Below are 22,601 nucleotides of genomic sequence, written 5' to 3'. Positions count from 1 at the left end.
CTACCCCCCTCTGCCCCTCTCCTGCTTGTATGTGCATGTGCTCTCTCTCAAAATAAAAATAAATAAACTTAAAAAATAAGTACCTTGATGGTAAAATCCAGCCATATAGGAGATGAATCAAAACTAGGAACTCAGGAATGAGGAAACCATGATATAAAGTAATGGTGGGGATTATTGAATGAATTAAAAACAGCACTAAGGCATAGCCAAAGGCGTTATGGCTACAGACTAGGCACACATGTACCATGTAAAGATAACATAACTTGTGTGAGTGATGGCAAGGTAAGAGGAGAGGGGGGATCCCCCTAGCGTCCTCCATAGCATTTCTTATCTGAAGTTGAACGATGTCAAGCTTGAAACATAAAATTTCAGTTCTGAAATATGAAGTTAAAAATAGATGATAACTCAGTATCTTAACATTGGTCCAAAATCCTTTACCTTAACTTTATCTTATCTCCCATCTGAGTCTCTGCTCACATGGTTTTGGAGGAAGAGCAGAGTGGACAAGGGGGCCAACAGCAGGCCACAGACTCTTGGAGAGTGCTGGGAGGGAGGGAGGGAAGAGGTTTGAAACACTAAATACCCCCAAAGAGAGTGAGCTGAACCTTAAAAATGTTACTTAATTTATCGTGAGGGAGAATTCCAGGTTGCAATAAACTTAGTTTTAGTTTATACAACAGGTTGTACCAAGATACGATCTAATCCCTGTGCTATGATGCTGTTAACAGACACTATGGGGTTTCAGCTTAAAACTGTCTCAGGCAACTCTTTTAATCCTGAGGGAATATATATGACATAATCTGTGTGTTTTAAACTGGTTTTCTTAGAATGTACTAGTCTCAGACAACAGTGAAGACTCCAGAAGTTAGTGGAAGCAGATTAGTAGACTTTGCAACAAAACCCTCTGCCAGCTTTGGGAGTTAAGTGTACATGTATGATCCCTTTCTTATTTTGGAATAGGGTATTATAAGGAGTCCATACTCTTAACCTACTCCTCAAACTTAAGAAAAGTTCACTTTTAAAAAGTGGTCAAATACCTGAGCGAACTATGTTATTTCTAATTTCTATTTCAGTTCTTTTTCTTTTTTTTTCAGAATTTTTTTTAACATTTATTTATTTTTGAGAAGAGAGAGACACAGCATGAGCAGGGGAGGAGAGAGAAAGAGGGAGGCACAGAATCTGAAACAGGCTCTAGGCTCTGAGCTGTCAGCACAGAGCCCGACATGGGGCTTGGACTCCCGGACTGTGAGGTCATGACCTGAGCCAAAGTCGGATGCTCAACCAACTGAGCCACCCAGGCGCCCCTCTATTTCAGTTCTTAACAACAAAACAAAAAAACCTACTTTTCCAGGCATCTCTAACATCTTAACATTTTTGTTCTAAATAGAAATGGAAAACATCCAAGAAATATGTAAGATATTTGGGAAAAAATGTCAAAAAATGGAAAAAGAAAGGAAAGTTGTATACATTATATAATTGTCATTTATAATATATAATAATATATGACATATCATATATTTATAAGTTTATATATACCACAAATACATAGTGCCATTGCCTAAGTTACTCATTTTAATATAAAAAGGTAATCTAATGAGTTTAATTTTCTTAAAATGTGAAGACTTAGGGAGAAATCAGAGGAAATATTCTTCAGAGTTTTTTTTTTTAATCATGGAAAAAAATTTATTTTTTTTTGGCAGGGAGTGGTGGTGGGGAATAATGTGGAAAATTTGTTTGCTTTTTCTTAGACACTAGCCTTCATTCTCTTAAGCACATTGAAGTGAAGTGCTCATGTAAGTGCTTACTTTTCAATAATAACCCTGAGCTACTGGTAAATAAGAATAAATAATAATTGCTCGATTTCAGAACCTGGCTTATCTGAGTCTCATGGCTCTAGAATGCAGTGACTTGCCCAAATGAAAGGAAAGAGATACAGGCAGCCAGTACCCCTGGGGAGCTCTCCAAATGTGGGCCCAAGCTACATCCTCCCTCAGAGTTCAGCAGTAATCTCAGTGAAGAAAACAAGACTTCACGATCTCTACACACACTTTGCAAACCCTTTAACACAGGCTAGGAATCATTAATACTTCATTTGGATTGAATTAAGTGAAACTAAGCCAATGTTTTTCCTATTCTTTATAAACATTCCGTTGGATTCCATTCAGAGACCTTTCCTGAATCTCCTCTTTTTGAACAGGTGGAAAATTCTGGTGATCCCTGGCTCAAAGGTAGAAATTCACAGAACATATCATATTTTGAATCTATTTACCTGGTCATGGCAACAACGTCAACTGTTGGCTTTGGAGATGTGGTAGCCAAGACATCCCTAGGACGGACCTTCATCATGTTTTTCACCCTGGGGAGTTTGGTGAAGAATATTTTTAATATCTTTGAATATAGCTACATTAACCCAACACATGTAGTTAATGGTGATAAATAAAGCAATACAGGTTTGAGAGTGAATGTTGCATTATTCAGAGCAAGTGTGAAATGAAAATGGAAAGATACTTACATCCTATGTTTTCCAAACTGCATCCTCTGGAGCACGTGCTTCAATTGCATGATTGCCAAAGATGAGGATGGCAGACAAAGGAGAGCAGACTTTATTTATGAGTCTGCATTGAATTGAGCAATCCTATATTCCTTTACCTCTTGCCCATCAGACTGAAGTCTTTCTTCCAATGAGGAAGGGCATTTGAGATTTGATTTGAATGAGCCAAATGAGTAACTCTCTCTGAACTAGCATTCTACTTCAGATATGTGAACATCTGTGCTTGGTTCAAGAGTGTATCATGGACAAAGGAAACCTCTTTTAGTTACTTTAACTTCAGCTCCTTAAAAACCGGTAACAGAGTTCTCCCCTCCACATTTCTGATATTCCCCTGTCCATATTATTACATCCCCTCATTTCAGTCATTTCCCCTAAACCTCTCTCTGTCCCACATGTTTTATTTTTTTTCTAAGCCTCACATAGTATCACGTCAGAAGAGTCAGAAGTGCAGTTAGTTGTGACTAGAGGACAAAAGGGACAGGAAGTATGCCTTACCACTTGTCTTTGCTTTCATAATTTGGAATGCTGCAAAGCATTTTATTTGATTTAAACCAAATCCAAAGGTCAAGGAAGAAAAACGGCCTGCCTTTTGAAATACAGTTCACAGATAAGAGAAAGTCTTATGCACCTTCTTTCTCTTTTATAATCTCAGAATTTTAGAATGTCCTTGAAAACAATGAGATCTGGGGGTGCCCGGGTGGCTCAGTCCATTAAGCATCCAACTTCAGCTCAGGTCATGACCTCACACAGTTCATGGGTTCGAGCCCCTCATTGGGCTCTATGCTGACAGCTCAGAGCCTGGAGCCTGCTTCAGATTCTGTGACTCCCTCTCTCCCTGCCCTGCTCGTGCACGCTCGCTCTCTCTCTCTCTCTCTCTCTCAAAAACAAACATTAAAAAAAATGAAATCTAAGATTTTATTTGCTGATCATTTTAGATCCTATTTGCGAACTATGTCCCTGAAATGGTGGAAATTTTTGCTAACAAGAGGAAATACACCAGTCCCTATGAGGTGGTCAAAGGGAAGAAGTAAGTAGCTTTCAAGCATAATTTCTGCAGTTTGAGAAATTCTACTAGTCACATATCTCTTTAAAAATGCCTGTTGCTTGGCCTAAAGTGAATATATTGGCAAGGTCCTTCATTTACTGAAGAGGGTTGTGCTAAAATAAATACCATAAGAAGATATTTGGTACTTGATAAAAACAACTATGTAGGGGGCGCCTGGGTGGCTCAGTTGGTTAAGCGTCCGACTTCAGCTCAGGTCACGATCTCACGGTCCGTGAGTTCGAGCCCCGCGTCGGGCTCTGGGCTGATGGCTCAGAGCCTGGAGCCTGCTTCCAATTCTGTGTCTCCCTCTCTCTCTGCCCCTCCCCCGTTCATGCTCTCTCTCTGTCTCAAAAATAAATAAACGTTAAAAAAAATTAAAAAAAAAAAACAACTATGTAGATGCTGGTAAGAGCAGTAAAACAACTAAAATGACAAATAATATTATCATTCCCTATCAAATATTAAGTGTGACAATATTTCTGCATCCCTCATCACTGTGCTCTTAACATCTATTACTGTTCTGTTCATTTTAATCATGTGGTTAACTTACGGCTAATTTCACATAATGGATCAAATTACAGCCGCAGTTCAAATTTAAAATAATTACTTCGACTCTGTGGTCTCAGCCAAAATTCCACTAACACCATATGGGGGCTCATTCACAGGCAGAGGTTTGCTGGAGTGAAGAGAAATTTCCACGTCTTCTACAACACTTCATAGATCACCTGTTTTGTCCATGTCACAGCCACCTGTTCTGGGAGGAAAATGGAGTTGGGAGTTGTTTTTTATCATATTTCTCTGTGATGTGTTATTTCAGTATCCACTATGGTTTTCACATCCGAGAAGGAGGGAATGGATTGGAGATCTTAAATTGGAAGCAACTCTTTTTTAGTCTCTATTTGCTGTAGAGGAAAGAGATCCAGTGGAGATAAACTCCCTCGGAGTGGTCTCTTAGCACAATTGGATGAAAACCAAGATTAACTTAGGAGTCTGAAAAGGAAAGTAAAAAAAAATAAAAATAAAATAATAATAACAACAACAATAAAATGAGTGAAAAATAAATATTGAAAACATGGAAATGAACTAGATAAACCAAAGTCTTACGCAGTTCATCACAAGAAGGCAATGCGGGACACATGCCAAATTAGCCCAAAAGGTCTGGAAATCTTAAGGTTAGGTTAGGCTACATGTATGCTTTTAGTTTCCTTAAATGAGTAATGGAGGGAAAAATAGCTTATTTAAGTGCATTACGTAAGGAAGTTGATAGCTATTTTTCACAATAAAAGTTGAGATTTTTACACCTGTCCTTGAAGACTCTCCATTGGACTCACTTTTTAGTAGCTACTAGATAATTTTCAGTGCAGAAGATAAACCAAAATAATCCAGAATGTACTGCCACCTCTGCCATAGTATTGACTATGAGAAAATCAGTGAAGTATTTTGAGCCTCTTTTGTTCCTTTGAAAAAGACTAGATCAGCTAATCAGGAGTCAAGTGAAAGAAATCAAGTGAAGTAACACATGTGCAAGTCCATTATAAGTTATAATAACTATGAAAAATGTCACAATTACAATAGTTATTATTGTATTCCTGAAAACCTACCTGTTATTCAAATGTTTGGATTCATACCCAACATGGAATGAACTAGGGACCATAGAAATCTGATGTTTCTTTTCTCTATTGGAGATGCAGTCTTCAATGTTTCTATTTTAAAAATCTGGGTAATTCAAATACCAGATTGATTTAAAGCTAAATTTAAGCTAAATTTAGCTCTGCGTCTTGACAGGAAGATACTTCTGTTTCTCAGATGATCCACCTCACATATTCTTGCCCCCTAGGTTCATCGTGGTCTGTGGGAACATTACGGTTGACAGTGTGACAGCTTTCCTACGGAATTTTCTCCGCCATAAGTCAGGGCAAATCAACATTGAGATTGTTTTTCTGGGAGAGTAAGTTTATCTGTACCATTCACGGGCTCTAAATTAATCCTTGAAATATGTGTGCATTTTTTTAATGGAAAAAAATTACCCTCGCAATATTCATAGGAAAATTAGGAAATAATAATAAGCAAAAGGAGAAGAAAAGGCAATCTTACGACCAGAGTTAACCTCAGAGAATATTTTGGAATATATCTTGCCTGATGTTTATCTGTATATATACTAACGTTGTTAAAGAGATTTCCTATCATTTACTCTTATGTGACTGTGATTTTGTGCACAAGTCTGGCATTTTTTCTAATTGCTATTCTGTTAATTCTCAGAATTGGAAATGTGAGTTCAAATAGATGCAGAAAGGATTGTTTTTAATGATGTTTTTATTCTATGAAACTTACATTTCCACAAGTAGAGTCCAAGTCAACTATTTTGTGAACTCCCTAGAAAATGCATACTTAATATGAAAAGGTTTTTAAGTAGGCAAAATGATTTCTTATCGTTTTATTTTACAATTTTGGTTCCCAGTGAGATTGAACAATTTTTGTATGTTTTGACCATTTGATTTTCCTTTTTTGATGAATAAAGAAATTTGTCTTCATTTCTCATATCTGCTTTTCTATGAGGATGGTTATCTGCTGCTTTACTGACTTCTCAGCGGTCTTAATGTATTTTGATATTAGCCTTTTTGTGTCATTTGTTGTAAATATTTTTCTCTCTTTGCCTGTGTGTGTGCACGCAGAAGCATCTGATTTACATGTACTATAACCCATCGACTCTTTCATTGTGGCATCTGGCTTTTCTGACACTCTTTGTTCTAGAATTAAGCAAATATTTCTCTAGCGTTTCTATGTTTCCATATTGAAATATTTTGTATTTAAGCTCCCTGGAATTCATTTTGTGTAAAGTGTAAGGAACTAACTTCTTTATTTTGTTCAAATGGTTTATCAGTTATCCACACACCACCAAATAAGTCAGGCAGATTGGAAAGGGCATTTTGATCTTGGACAGGATCATATACAGGATCACTTCCGCCACTTCCACCTTCACACATTTTATAGTTCAGCGCTTTGTACCTTGTACATTGTGGCATGTCCAGTCCAATACAACTTTGGGCTCCCCTGTATGAGATGACCAACCAGCATTTTGAACTCCTTCATGGTGCTACATTGAGGGACAGCCAACAGTTCTATTTCAGTGTAATTGCCTACCTGTCTTTTCGGTTATTTGTATGTTACTTGAATCCTTATTTTAAAAAATAGTCAAAAACCGGGCTAAAATTAGTGATAAGGGGCTAATAATTATAATCCAGTTGAGACAAAAAGGAAATCATTAGATGTATTTACTGTTGTATGGACATAGGTACTTGTCAAGAGAACGAATGAAACTTTTTAAAATTTATTTTAATGTTTATTTCTTTTTGGGAGAGAGAGAGACACCAAGAACGAGTGGGGGTGGGGCAGAGAGAGAGAGAGACAGAGTCTGAAGCAGGCTCCATGCTCTGAGCTGTCAGCACAGAGCCCGACGTGGGGCTCGAACCCGCCAACCAAGACATCATGACCTGAGCCGAAGGTGGATGCTCAACTGACTGAGCCACCCAGGTGCCCCTAAAACAGAAATGTGAGATTTTTTTAAATGGTGCAAAATGTTGGAAGCACTCATCTAGAATTTTTCCCATTACCTATAATTTTTGATGACTCTGCAATTCATATCCTCCACCAGACATTCTCTGTGGCTCCATATTCACACAACTAAATTGCTTACTGAATATCTCCATCCCAGAGCTTCAAAGGCCCCTCAGATGTAACATTTTAAAAAACAAACTCATGATCTTATATCTCTCTCTCCAGCTAACAAGGCAAATACATAAAAGAAGGAAAGAACACGGCACTTTCTGTCTCAGCAAATTGGACCTTATCAGTGCAGTTCCTAAAAACAGAAAGCAAGGCATTGTTTTTGCTGCTCCTCTCCCTTAAGCCTTACGTATACTTGCATCAATATCATCAATTTTGTCTCCTAAAGAAATACTAATTGTGTCTCTGCCACTCCATATCCTATTCAGTTAATATTTTGTATCTCCTTAAGTTCTGGAAAGACCACGTTATTGATTTGTGCCTTTTTCTCAGAAACTCTTCTCCTGCTGTTATATGACTGGTTTGTTCTTATTCTTCAGCACTCAGAAATAAGGCCAGATGTTTAGTATCACCTAACCACATGGATTAGTAATAGAGGATGGATGTTTTCCTACAGGGGATTCGGAGTTCTGTTAAAGCCACTAAATAAATACCATGAACTCTAAACCAAAGTCAGTCATCATTTTACATCTTTGGTACTATATTCTTTGCCCAGGGTTCCTCCTTCCTTGGAATTAGAAACATTATTTAAGTGCTACATGGCCTATACGACTTTTGTTTCTGGATCGGCACTTAAGTGGGAGGATCTGAGGCGAGTTGCGGTAAGAACTAGTTGTTTTTCTTCTGATTATCCTAAGCTGCAACAATTAAGATGATAGGATGTATTTCTCTTTCAAAAGTATCAGTCCACATGCTTAAATTGGTGGAAATAAGACTTCCTCAACTTTAAAAACTGATCATAAAGGAAATGTAGCTATTGAATCTCCAAATCCTCCTTGATAAATGTCAAGTAGACAGCACTGTTTACCTACACTTAACATTTATTTATTTCACTAAATCCTCTACTTATCTAGAGCAGTTTTATTTTAGCAGTCTAAGAAATCTGAAAAAGTTATGGATGGCAAAAGTGTGTTTAATCTTATCATTGAATAGAATCCTTACCAGACACAGATTTCCCAACTTTTTCTAAACACACTGATCCACTTTCTGATAAGAGAAACAGAAAGGAAAATAGCAGAAATCCCATTAAGGATGGATGAAAAATAATGAGCAAAGGCCAACAGTCTAGACAGCTTTCATTTAAGATCAAAGCAGGTTTCCTCCCATGTTTTAGATTTCATAGAATCACATAAACCAAGGGCTGTAGTTTTTTTAAATCAGAGATCTCTAGAGTTAACATAAAGAATTGAAATAGAAAATGACAGACTCAGAATAATCTTTCTCTTTCCCGCAACTCAGTATTGTAAGTGCCACTTCAATAATTTTCTATACCCTTAAGATTCAGAATCCACAAATACTGAATGACTGATTACTTTGGGTCAAGCATACTTCCAGTTCCTCCATTCTTTGCTGTCCTGAGAGGCAAATCAATGTATAGGAAGTTGCTTAAAAACTTCGTTTTGGATAATAGGAAAAATACAACTATGTACTTTGCCTGTTTTAAAGCAGTCTTGCATCTGTGTTGGAGACCCTATGCCCAGGTCTGTCCACTACAGCACTTCCAGCCATTACAGCATCTACAGGACTCTGATCCTGCTGTAAGGACATCCTTATCACCACTCCTTCCCAAGGGTGTTCTCTCTCTTATGGAAAATTTTATGATAAAACCACAGGGAAACCCAGAGGGGGAACACTAGAGCATTTCCTATGTAATTAACAAGATGGCTACTGTCTAATCTTGAAGAATAGGTGGAATCTGCAGAAGCATGCCTGATTATAGCCAACCCTTTGTGCAGTGATTCGCATGCTGAAGACACTTCCAACATTATGAGGTAAGAAGCTGGCACTGTTTTATATGCTTCAAGATGATTTTATTTCTACCTCTTTTAAAATAAAGCCCAGTGGCCCAGTGCATGGGACCAAATAGGAGAAGATGTCATCTATTACAGCACTAGGTTCATTATATTCCAGGTTTCTGCCTATTTTTTCTTTCTTTCTTTCTTTCTTTCTTTCTTTCTTTCTTTCTTTCTTTCTTTCTTTCTTTCTTTCTTTTTTTTTTCTCCCCAAAGCTGTGTGGATGCAAAAATAGAGTATCCTGAGTATCTTTGTGCTTTTCCATATACTTTCCTAAAGTTTCATATGGGTAAAAGTTATTTAAAATTTTTTTCTTACGTTTATCTTTTGAGAGACATAGAGAGATAGAGCACAAGTTGGGGAGGGGCAGAGAGAGAGGGAGACACAGAATCTGAAGCAGGTTCCAGGCTCCGAGCTGTCAGCACAGAGCCCAACACAGGGCTCGAACTCACAAACTGTGAGATCATGACCTGAGCTGAAGTCGGACGCTTAACCGACTGAGCCACCCAGGCACCCCAGGTAATAGGTATTTAAATTTAAAAAGCAAGCATACCAATAACTGATAGCTGTTCAGATAACACCGTTAATAAATAACATCTTTAAACTTCCAAAAATAAAGATGCCATTTTCTGATTGGTGAATCCTATTAGTAGACTTTATTTATTGGAGTTTTTCTCCAGTAGTTCTGGTGAAATATTGTGTATCATTTGCTATAATGTGCTTGTGATTGTTGGCAAATATCTTCCAGATGACTAGAATTGGTATCACTGTCTTTAACTATGAGCTGTCTGTGAGCGGGAACTTGACTTGTGGTGATAGTTTCAAGCTATCATGGTGATGGCAATGGCATTGTGCCCAACCATATGAACTTATGGTCCCCAGAGCATAATAAACATACATAGCTAAAGGTGATTCTACAAACAGCAAGAAACAGTTGAGAACATATACTGTGCATAATACAGTATATATGAGTTGGACCTCAGTCTCTTAATATGTATAATGAGAATGTTGGGTAAGACAGTCTATGAGCTACTTCAAGCTATAGACAGAAATGCGATCACTGTTTTTTTTTTCTGTAATTAATGTATTTGAAGGCTAAAATACATGAAACTGCTGATTTTCTCCTCAAGAACTGGTTTCAGAACACCACAGTCTCCTAGTACCAAGAGCCGACCCTTCCATAGATTACATTTACTAAGTCACTAAAACAATATCATCCTTTACTGTGTATGCAATTAAACAGAACATTATTAGAAGACAGCATAATCGTGCATTTTATATGTTGTTTTATTATTGCATACTGTACATCACTGATGAGCATATTTGTTGTTTATGTAGGGTTCTCTCCATCAAAAACTATAACCCTAATACCAGAGTCATCATACAGATACTTCAATCCCATAACAAGGTATGGTAACCATCTAGCCTACCTATCATCCCCTTTTAGTCTATGGAGTTGAATAACTTCCTTTGTCTAAATAATAAAACTTATTAATTTCTCACAGGTCTATACTCAAAGATTTTTTGCCAATTACAGGTGAAATTTGGAGGTTCATTAAGATTTTTAATCACTTAAAAATGCAAATTCATAAAGAGGTATACTTTCATACTTTAGCAGCTGCTACCTGAGGGTCTAACTACTAATCCACCTAAATCTAGATGCTAATATCATTTCCTTTGGGACACTGACCTACCTCTCTTGGCACATCTATGACTACTTGGAGCCACTAAAAATGCAGTACCCTGATTAGACAATCACAGAGGTTTGAGAGACGACCAAAAGCTAGGACAGGGTTGAGCAAAAAGGTTCAACTCCTACACAAGGCCATTTCTTCAAAACTGAGAGAGGTGGCTATTTTACCTAGTGCAGAATTTCAAGGGGAATGAAGAAACAGAGGAATATATTCTAAATGAAAGAGTAAGATAAGACCTCAGAAAAAGACCTTGACGAAACAGAGGTGAATGACAGAGTTCAAAACAGTCATCAAGATGCTCACTAAGCTATGGGGAAGAATGGATGAAGAAAATGAGAACTTCAACAGAGATGGAGTATATAAGAAAGTAACCAAATAGAAATCACAAGCTGAGGGATTTAGTAACTGAACCAAAAAAAATACAATAGAGGGGTTCAGCAGCAAACTAGATGAATCAGAAGAATCAGCAAACAGGAAGACAGGGTAGTGGAACTCACCTAATCAGAGGAGCAGAAAGAAAAAAGAATGAAAATGAGTGGGGACAGCTAATGGGACAATATCCATTGGGTCAATGTTTGCATTATAGGCATCCCAGAAGGAGAAAAACAAAGAAAGGGGCAGAAAACTTATCTGAAGAAGCAGTCACTGAAAACTTCCCTAATCTGGAGAAGGAAACAGACATCTATATCTAGGAAGCCCAGATAATTTTAAATAAGATGAACCTAAAGAGATCCACACAAAAACTCATTATAATTAAAGTGTCAAAAGTTAAAGACAAGGAGAGAATCTTAAAGTTGGCAAGAGAAAAACAACTTGTAATGTCTAAGGGAACCACTGTAAGACTAGCAACAGATTTTTCAGCAGAAACTTCACAGACCAGAAGGGAATGGCCTGATAGATTGAAAGTATTGAAAGAAAAAAAAAGCCCTGCCAATCCAGAATAGTCTACCTGGCAATGTTGTCATGCAGAGAGTTTTTCACATAAGCAAAAGCTAAAGGAATTCATCATCACTAGGACAGTTTTATAAGAAATGATAAAAAAAACTTCTTCAAGCTGAAAGGAAAGGGCATCAATTAGTAACAGAAAAAGATAAGAAAGTATGAATCTCAATGGCAAAAGAAAATGTATAGTAAAATTCAGAATAATCTAATGTTGTAAATGTGGACTAATCACTTATGAATCTCATATGAAGGTTAAAAGACGAAAGTGGTAAAAATAACTGCAGTACTTAGTAAGGGATACACTAAGGGATCCCTTAGTAAGGGATATACCAAATGCTATAAATTGTGATATCAGAAACAAAATGGGGTGGGGGGGGATAAAAATGTGGTTTTAGAATGTGATCAAACTTAAGTTGTTAGGACTTAAAATAGATTGTTATAAAAATGAGTTATGTGGCCTACTATGAAGTAGCCACAAAGGAAAAATATATGTAGATACACAACAAATAAAAAGAAAGGAATCTAAGACCTACAGAAAATCATCAAATCACAAAGGAAGAGAGCAAAAGAGGAAGAAAGGAACAGAGCATTGACAAAACTGCCAGAAAACAATTAACAATGACAATAGGTGCATACCTATCAATAATTACTTTAAATATAGATGGGCTAAATTCTCCATTTATAAATGATTTAAATTTTTTTTAATGTTTATGTATTTTTGAGACAGAGAGAAACAAAGCATGAATGGGGGAGGGTCAGAGAGAGAGGGAGACACAGAATCCGAAGCAGGCTCCAGGCTCTGAGCTGTCAGCACAGAGCCTGACACAGGGCTCGAACTCACGGACTGTGAGATCATGACCTGAGCCAAAGTTGGACACTCAACCAACTGAGCTACCCAAGCGCCCCTCATTTATAATTATATATATAATTAATATATATAATTATTATATATTATATGTATTATATATAATTATTATATATATTAATTATATATAATAAAATATATAGTTTATATAATGGAATTTTGTTCAGCCATAAAAATGAAGGAAATTTTGCGCTTGCTACAGTATGGATGGGCCTTGAGGGAATTATGCTAAGTGAAAATAAGCCAGAGAAAGACATACCATATGATTTCATTTATATGTAAAACTTTAAAAATTAAAAAAAAAAAAAGCAACCCCCCCCCCCCCCCAAAAATCCATACAGATAGAACAGATTGGTGATTGTCAGAGGTAGGGATGGGGGTGGTGTTGAGGGTGGGCAAAATGGATGAAGGGATAAAAAAGAACAAACTTCTGTTTATAAAACAAATAAGTCATGGGAATATAATGTACAGCATGGTGACTATAGTTAATAATACTCTATTGTAGATTTGAAAGTTATTAACAGTAGGTCTTAAAAGTTCTAATCACAAGAAAAAAATAATTGTAACTATTGGGGTGGTAGGTGGTAACTAGAATTATTGTGGTGGTCATTTCACAACACACACATTGAATCATTATCTTGTACACCTGAAGCTAACACAATGTTATATGTCAGTTATATCTCAACGAAAACAAGGACAAAAATAAAAGTTGTAGGTTCAGGGTAGTATAAGAGGTCTAAGTCATTTGACCTGATTTCGCAACTCTCACTATTTCTATTTTAAAAAGTGGGAGCAGTAGACCACTAATAATTTTTAAAAGCTGAATTTGTTCTGATACCTTCTACTGACACAGGCACAACAAATTTTTTCAAGTAAAACAAATGCAAGAAAGCACATTCATTCTGAAAAAACTTTCTTGAATTGTATTTACTCATAATGTTTGACCTACTTTCTACTATGAAACAGGTTTTTCTGCCAAAGATTCCCAGCTGGAACTGGACTACTGGAGACAACATCATCTGCTTTGCCGAATTGAAGCTTGGATTCATGGCCCAAGGCTGTCTGGTGCCAGGTTTATGCACCTTTCTAACGACTCTATTTATTGAACAGAACAAAAAGGTAACCTTGTAAATTGTTGAATCTTGGCTTTTTCCCATGTCCTCACATGGTTAGGATCAGAAATAGGAAAAAAAAAAAATTGAAGAAGGCAAGAAAGCCCCAAGGAATCAGATTTGACTTCCATTTGAACGGCAAAGTATTGAGAGATCTAGACTGCAGTCCCAGACATTACACTGACCTTGAAGAAGTTATTTATCTTATTCTTGTCTAAGAATATTTATCTGCAAAATAGAAATAGTATCTTTGCTTCCTACCTGCAGTCCAAGATGCTGGGAATATAAATGTAGAAGTACTTGGAGTTACTGAACATAGAAATATAAATAAGGGCACCTGGGCAGCTCGGGTGGTTAAGTATCTGACTCTTGATTTCGACTCAGATCATGATCTCACAGTTGGTGAGATTCAGCTCCATGTAGGGCTCTGCACTCATAACATGGGGCTTGGGATTTTGTCTCTCCCTCTCTCTATGCCCCTCTCATGCTCTCTCTCTCTCTCTCTCTCTCTCTCTCTCTGAAAATAAATAAACTTAAAAAAAAAGAATATAAATAAAGACTATATTATTAATGGAAAATCATCTATTTAAATATAAAGTAACTATGTAATAATTGATATAATAATAAATAATTATATTCATTGAACAAATAATAATACAAATAATAATTACAATCTAATTTTTCAGGTTATTTTGGGGACATTCCATGCAGTAATAATAATAGTCACCACTATGAGTGCCTCCTATGTTACTGATTTTAAATACATTATGTTTCTCCTTGATAATATTTTAAGATAGCATCCCAGTAATAGGTCAGTGAAGCTAACCTGATTTTATAGGAAGTTAGTGAGTAGCAGAGGTAGAATTGTCTGACCTAATTAATGTCTTACCACTATGCTTGATGCCTGTGGCTGTTAGGTATCTACTCACAATCTCCCACATCAGGTCCTTTGATACCTTTGAGTCAAAATAAGTGAAGGGACTATTAGGGTGCTATAGTACCAAGTATGGCCTTTGAAATGTCACTCCCATGAAATATTCCAGGAAAGGCTCTAACCCTCAGCTGGGCCTGGTATCCCATTGTCCAGAGGCTCTTCAGAGAGTCTGAGAGTGACATTTCCTCTTCATTTAATTATGAGTCCACACATGACTTCTTTTATACTCAGTTTCCCTCTTGGCCTTTTTTTTTTTTTTTTTTTTTGCATTTTATTTCCTTTTGTAATAAATTCAAAAAACTTTTTGCATCTTTTCTGTTTTCATCCCTGGTACGATATAAAAACAAATAAACACCATGAAAGATGCTCTGGCCATCAGAACACTAACTGAAAAACAAAGGTTTCTTCTGTAATTCCTTCTGTGAATGTGAGGAGATATCATATATAGATAAATAGAAATGACCATCAGGCAGCAGGAAATGAGCCCTGGTGCTACTACAGTGAACCTGCATTAGCCTTATCTTAGTGGTCACTGTGTAAGGCTTCGAAAATCACTCGTGAGGAAATTGTCTCTGCCTGTGTTGTGTCCTTACAAAGTGCAAGATAACCACGATATCTGTTGTAATGACTCTGATACTAATCTCCAGGGCTAGAGAAAGTAAATGGAATGAGAACCCTCTATGAAGACTTCATCTCTTTCATGGAAATAGAGGAGGAAAAAATGCAAACCAACACTGTATTATGTTGTTCTTCTTGATGTGTAATCTGCAGTTGTAACCTCCTCACTGAACATGGCCTGTCAACATTCATCATAAGAGGGCTTTTGGGATATAGGAATTGAGAGAGATTATTTGGAAGTGATGTCTAAAACCTACTTTCAGAAATCTTAAACTGGGCCCCAGATTTTGTAATTCTATACTCTGCTCTGGTTTATAGATTCCGTAATAAACTGTTAAGTTAGGTTTAACAGCCAGGACTCCAGTGTCTTGTGTTCCATTTTTGTTGCATTGGACACTTATTTTCTCTGTCAGTTTCTGCATCAATAAAATGAGATTTATGAAGGAAACAATCAACAAAACTAAAAAGCAGTCTATGGAATGGGAGAAGATACTTGCAAACAACATATCTGGTAAAGGGTTAGTATCCAAAATCTATAAATCTATAAAGAACTTATCAAACTCAATACCCAGAAAACAAATAATCTGGTTAAGAAATAGGCAGAAGAAATGAATAGATGTTTTCCCAAAGAAGACACCCAGATGGCTAACAGACCTATGAAAAGATGCTCAGCATCACTCATCATCAGGGAAATCCAAATCAAAACCATGATGAGATACCGCCTCACACCTGTCAGAATGGCTAAAATTAACAACTCAGGAAACAACAGATGTGGATGAGGATGTGAAGAAAGGGAAACCCTCTTATATGGTTGGTGGGAATGGAAACGGATGCAGTCACACTTGAAATTAATATGGAGGTTCCTCATAGAGCTAAAAACAGAACTACCCTATCACCCAGCAATTGCACTACCAGGTATACAGAAAGGATACAAAAATACAGATTCTAGGAGGTCAGTACACCCGATGTTTATAACAGCCTTGTCAACAATAACCCAACTACAGAAAGAGACCAAGTGCCCACTGACTGATGAATGGATAAAGAAGATGTGGTGTATATTTACAATGGAATATTACTCAGCCATCAAAAAACTGAAATCTTGCCATTTGCAGTGACATGGATGGAGCTAGAGTGTATTATGCTAAGCAAAATAAGTCAGTTAGAGAAAGACAAATACCATTTGTCTTACCATTTCACTCATGTGAAATTTAGTAAACAACACAGATGAACATTTGGGGAGGGGAAAAAAAGAGAATGGGAGGAAAACCAGAAGAGACTTTTAATGATAGAGAACAAACTGAGGGTTGCTACAGGGGAGTTTTAGTGTGTGGGGGGAGTTAAATGAATGATGGGGATTGAGGAGGCACTTGTGATAAGAACGGGGTGTTATATGTAAGTGATGAACCACTGAATTCTCCTGAAACCATATATGACACTATATGTTAACTACCTAGAATTTAAATAAAAATTTGGAAAAAAAATAAAATAAAACCAAAAACTTTCTTTAGGCTTGAAAAATAAAGTAAAATAAAATAAGCTATTAATCTCATAATCTGATTTTTGTAAGTATTATGTTAATATCTGTAAAACTTCTGAGTACTCAGATTAAAAGACCTTGGATCAATGGTATGTGTTTCACCTGTATTAATTATATGGTGAGAAATTATAGTCCAAAGAGCATTTCCAGTTGCTTCAAGGCACAGAGCATTGCCTTAGGCTTAAATTTAAATTAGATCTACTCCAACTTACATACTTGAGCTCCCTGACTCCACTATCTAAATCCAAAATCCATCTTCTTGTTTCCCTTTCTGAACTTTAAAAAATGAGCACAGGAAGTCTTCTCCATCTTTATCATTTTTTTACCATTTTTCAAAAACTGAAACATTTGGCTTAGAAGTGCCAAGCCAATTTTTTCAGTAATTGGAACTTAAATAGGGACCACCCAGTGAGAGGAGCCCTTCTCAATAGAAGAATTTAAGAGAGTGGAAAAAGGCAGGAGATTCAGCTGAATCTTGGAAAGGGAGTTGCAGGGGAGAGTGCCTGCCTGGACTGCCTGATAAAATTAGTCCTTTTTTGTAAGGCAGATTTGTGTGTGTGTGTGTGTGTGTGTGTGTGTGTGTGTGTGTGTGTGTGTGTGTGTGTGTGTTTTATTTGTTTTGAAACTGCAAGATGGCCATCTGAGGAGTATTTTTGAACTGGCCTTAACTGTCCACAGCCACACTGTTTCAGAGCTTCCAGAACTTCCAGACATTGACCTGGGACTCTGGGGTATAAAGGGGCCTGTCCTGCCATGTCAGGGCAGTGTGCTGGAGATTCTTATGGCAGCAGATGGGGAGAATGATGGGGATGTACATAGAGCACAACAAAATTCCAAGTTCTTACACAAATACCAGGGATGAGTTACCCAGCAGCCCTCACCCTTCACAGGCTGTATTTAGCCTTTTTGAGAGATACCCTTCTCCCTTCCCATCTCCCTCTTCTCTAGAAACCTATTGCTGCCCTCAATTTTTATATTCCCATTTCCATTGATCAGGATGGCCACTTAAATTCATTTGAAGCTATGAAGACTTCTGATGCTGGGCAGAACCCATGCATATTTTTTTCTTTGTGGTATATGGCTAGTCAGTAGAAAACTAATATGTTAAAAAAAACAATCTTGAATAGCCATATCCGTGGAGAGACAATTTAGATACCATATTATCCTTCTTATCTTACTGTTACTGACTCAAAAACTAGTCTATCTTGCTGAAATTATTAGAAAAATTCCAGTTTTCAACAAGGAGTCTTGAATGCCATCTGGGAAGAAATCAAGTCATGATGCTTTTACTTCATTCTGAACTCTCTAGTGTAAATAGTAAAGATGTATGTTAGAGTTTAAGTTCTTCCTTTCTTCAGTTAACCCCAGGACAAATCTCTTTTTTATGACTTAAGCACAACGAGCGCTGGTTTGCTGCCTAGCAGGATATACAACTTGAATTATAATATCCCATATTGCATGGCATTGTGCTTCATGTCACATGATTGTGTATTCCAGGTTTTTCCTAAACAGCCCTGGCAAAAACATTTCTTGAATGGCCTGAAGAACAAAATCCTGACTCAACGTCTCTCTGATGACTTTGCTGGAATGAGTTTTCCTGAAGTTTCCCGGTAAGTTAATAGAAATAACTTTCCTCATTCTTCTTGAAGTGACATTCTTTTGACAGTGCTCATTCGGGGCTCACTGTAGGCCAGGCTCCATGGTAGATGTTGAAGATGTGGGAATGAACATGCCTGAGTCTCTACAACCTAGAACTTTGCAGTCTGTGTGGGACAGTTTTGTGTCTGTCACAGTCATCATGTGGGCTGGGACTTACTTTAGAATGGATTCCACATTTGGGAGGGTCTTCCTCTGCTGAGGTACTAGTGTTTTCCCAGACACAGAGCACAAAGTGTTGGTCATGTTCTTGTGAATTAGCACCCTGCCACTCCCTTTCCTCACAATTACATGTCTTCCTTCCTAGGCTCTGCTTTGTGAAGATGGGACTCATGCTGATAGCCATCGAACACAAATCCTTGTTTCATGGTTGCTGGTACCAATGAGACTTTGAATCTCTTCAGTTTTTTTTTTTAAAGGAGAATCTTTATGATTAAGACTTTTACAAAAATACAGCCATAACTAAGGTTTTGCCATTTGTTGAGAGCCAGCCTGTTGGACACCCAGTCTGCTGTGGTGCACTTAGTACTGTCTCTAGTGACTGGGGTTAGAATCTAATGATTGGGGTTAGAATGGTTATCCTGGTGGGTAAGCAGGTACTTTGCCTTTGTTGTTATGGCCCTCCCCAAGTTCTCATGAGCAGGAGAGAGAAGTGGTCTCCTTCTCATATCTGTTCCTTTTAATGTATTACCAGATCTTCTAAGTCTTGACCATCAAATAATACTAAGAGTTAAAATTATTTATGACAGAAGATGCTCCCACAAATTGTAGCCTTAGAAAGTGAGCTACAAAATATGGCAAACTAAGAATTTGGCCTACTGAACAAAGTATGCTATTGGTAGGGTGGATAAAAGAAAGAAGTAACATTATTAGATCAATGGAATTTCTTGAAAACCTATAATGGATAATATGAGAAGTAAGATAGTTTATCATGTAATGAAAAAGAAAATCCAGAACAAACAGAGAATCAGCTACAATGATACAGAGATAAAAGATACTAAAAAATAAGAAAAACTAGAGGATTAAGTGGGATGAGGAACAAGAAAGAATATTATATTGGCTTGTGTGTGTGTGTTTTTAGTGGAAAACTAAGTTGAATTAAATTGGAATCAACAGAATAAATTCTGATCCTGATTATGATTTGCTGGCCCCATGGCACTGGAGAAGTGTCCATCTTCTGTAAAATGAGGAAGTCATTCCAGCTCTAAAACTGTCATTACCAGGAGCCTTAGAATTACAGGGAAATATTAACAGTTCAATAAGTTTGAATGATAGCAGATGGACTACAGAGGGCTAATTTTATATGAAACGTTGAAAAGAAAAATTGAAGTATAGAGGATTCAGAATGTAACTGTGCTAAAGAAGTGAGTAGGGTACTGTACGAAGGAAGTCACTAAAGAGAGAATAACAAATAGTATTGTCTGGCTGTCTATATTCTAATTAACAATCCTGCTATACTCAAGAAAGTCTCGAAATCTAATCCTTGGACAAATGGCTCTTCTTCCGGAAATAGGTCATGGTAAAAAAAGATGGGAGTCTTAGAACCATAACCCAGGCAGTTTGGGTTTGAGACTAGCTCAGAACCTGATCAAGTTTGAATGTTTTTGGCCTTCAACAATCTGGACTATGTAGTAGAATTATTTGCAAAACTTTCAAAGCATATAGATTCCAAAATCCCACTTCTTAACTCTATAAAATTAAAATCTCCAAGGGTGGAGCCAGAGAATTTTTAAAGTTCCTGATACAGTCACTTTATTCACTGGGATTTGGAAACTGCTGGACCAAATGGTCTTTGAGACCCTTTCCAACTTTAACATCCTTGATTTTGTTAAACTTTATTATTAGGATGACTATGGGACAGACCAGAAACATGACCATTTATTATGTAGCTAATGTCCACATATATTCAAATGTCCTGGTGCTGTTTACTACCCAGCATGCAACTACCCTCATGAAAGAGGAACCTGCTCCAACTTAAATTTAATTTTGTTTTCTCACCGAAGAGTCAGGTGAATCAAAAGGATTAAATCCTGATATGGATAATAGCTGTCTTTACACCTTTACTAGTTTATGACCAACAGTGCTGTAGGCACTTTACTTACATAAACTCTTGAATCTTTACAACAATGGGTAGAATTCTTAGTCCCATTTTATAGAAGAGGAAGATGAGGCCCCGAAAAGTTAAATAATTTTCCCAAACTCACACCAGCCCCAAGTGGCAGAGCCAGAATCTGAACTCAGCCTGGCTCTGGGGACAGTGCTTCTGCTCACTATGCTGTGCTAACTCCACCACAGCCACAAAAGGAAGGAAAATAGGGTATCTCAATGGCTGGGGTTTTAGACTAGTATATAGGAAAAACTGGTGGGGGGGGGGGAACCTATCTTTTCTCATCTTTTATTTTCTCTTCTCATTGATACACTTGAATAGACTTTAAAACTTGGAAAAGCCCTCGATAATCATCAGGATTTGTCTGAGAGGATAATTTGTCATCTGCTAAGAGATAGAGCTGGATCTGGCCCCAGTCAGATAATGTTCTAAGTTTGTTCCAGTAAGGAACATTCTCTGAGAGAGCAACTGGCCATGATTCATGGAGGGAGTATGGGAAAAGTTTGGAAAAATCTTCAACGGGAGTTCACCTCTTCTTTCAAATGTCACCACAGATATTATCATGACAGTATCTTCATAACTAATTATTTAATATGAGTTCAGAAGATGCCCCTTTAAAAATAGGAGATAAGAAGATACAACTAAGTTTATGCTTGCTGGCTGGTGAACATCAACCAGGGTTATTGGGGTAGGGGCACAAATCCATGTTCTTTTCCTTTCAAAGTTAAAATGGTTTGTTCTGCTCATTAATATCAGTCAGTGCATTTTTGAAAATGCCATCCAGTATCTCAGGTAACAAACCACCTCAATACAGCTATTCAGCATCTTTCTACTCTTGGCATAGGGTGGAAGAGTTTTTGTGGTGAAACCCCTTTTATTTTTGTAAGGCTCTTACATTTGCACGTTACTTTGGAGTGCCCTAACAACAGAATAAGCTTTCCAAAATTAAGACTTGACTTCTTTCCAATGTCAATATAAAAGGTTTGCGTTTTAAAGGTGGGAAGAAGTACTTTCATTATGCACAAATGAAGTGATCGGAGTTTCAGGGTTATAAGACCTCACCGTGCTGGAGGTCTGAATTAAAGGAAATAAAAGCGGGATATCTCAACAAATGGGGAGAAGTGTGAGGAATTCAAATAGTCATAATGTAGTACTGCATCAAGGAGTATCATGGATAAAATTTGTAAGATGTCATTTTCAAACACACAAACCATAAGAAAATAGAAAATCAAAGCATTCATGTAGCGGTAGAAGCTATTCAGGTGGTTCCTGCTCTCAAAAATCTTGCAATCAAGATAGAAAAAAAAGTGAAGTCAAAAGAAATACATAAGTTCAAAAATTACATAGGCAAACAAAAGGAGCCTTTGAATCCAGCTGGTTAACTAGACATCATTTACTTTTACAGGGCGAGTAGCCTAAGGATAAACACCACTAGCATGACCGTAAGACTTTCAACTGTGTGGCCGTGGCATTGGATAGCCTAAATTAGCAAGGCTTCATGCATCTTAGTTGGTTTGCCCATTTCAGATTCAGGACGCAGTCCAGCTCAGCTGGACTCAGCTCAGCTGTGTGCAACTCAGCAATCGCGTTGTGACGTGGCTCCCTTCTAGATATTTAGCAGCAATCAAAGAAATATAGTCAAATTCACTTTTTCTACTGTGTTTGGCTGTAGTTGCGGATGGGGTCCTATTAACTCTATAGCTTAGAGAATCCATTGGTTATGACAGAATGAAACACCAATTATTGCCACAGAAATTAAAGGGGGGAAATTACTGTGTTTTTATTTTCTGTTTCCAGTGGTCTGATGCTAAATCCATCTGCAGAAGTTAAACTGCGTAAGAACACATTAGGGTTCTTTATTGCTGAATCTTCAAAGGAAGTCATAAGGTAATTTTTTTGTTACTTTAGGGGAGAAAGTCCTAAGGCAAATGCAACTTAACGGCAGACAGACTGAGCCAGTGCC

General features: G+C 37.3%; 1 protein-coding gene across 1 annotated transcript in view; it reads left to right on the top strand.

Moving 5' to 3' along the window:
* Nucleotides 1-22,601, top strand: part of KCNU1 (potassium calcium-activated channel subfamily U member 1) — a 148,630-nt gene that overhangs the window by 30,320 nt on the left and 95,709 nt on the right. The window contains exons 8-17 of the mRNA XM_053901086.1: nt 2,198-2,368; nt 3,487-3,578; nt 5,434-5,544; nt 7,876-7,981; nt 9,069-9,151; nt 10,512-10,581; nt 13,641-13,793; nt 18,373-18,485; nt 18,839-18,907; nt 22,436-22,525. Coding sequence (XP_053757061.1) covers nt 2,198-2,368; nt 3,487-3,578; nt 5,434-5,544; nt 7,876-7,981; nt 9,069-9,151; nt 10,512-10,581; nt 13,641-13,793; nt 18,373-18,485; nt 18,839-18,907; nt 22,436-22,525 — 1,058 coding nt within the window. The remainder of the gene's footprint in view (nt 1-2,197; nt 2,369-3,486; nt 3,579-5,433; nt 5,545-7,875; nt 7,982-9,068; nt 9,152-10,511; nt 10,582-13,640; nt 13,794-18,372; nt 18,486-18,838; nt 18,908-22,435; nt 22,526-22,601) is intronic.

This window comes from Panthera pardus, unplaced genomic scaffold (genome assembly GCF_024362965.1).
Source record: "Panthera pardus isolate Hobbes unplaced genomic scaffold, ASM2436296v1 HiC_scaffold_13, whole genome shotgun sequence".
NCBI lineage: Eukaryota > Metazoa > Chordata > Mammalia > Carnivora > Felidae > Panthera > Panthera pardus.
Note: the sequence above shows the minus strand (reverse complement) of the source record. Positions and strands in the feature narration are given on the sequence as shown.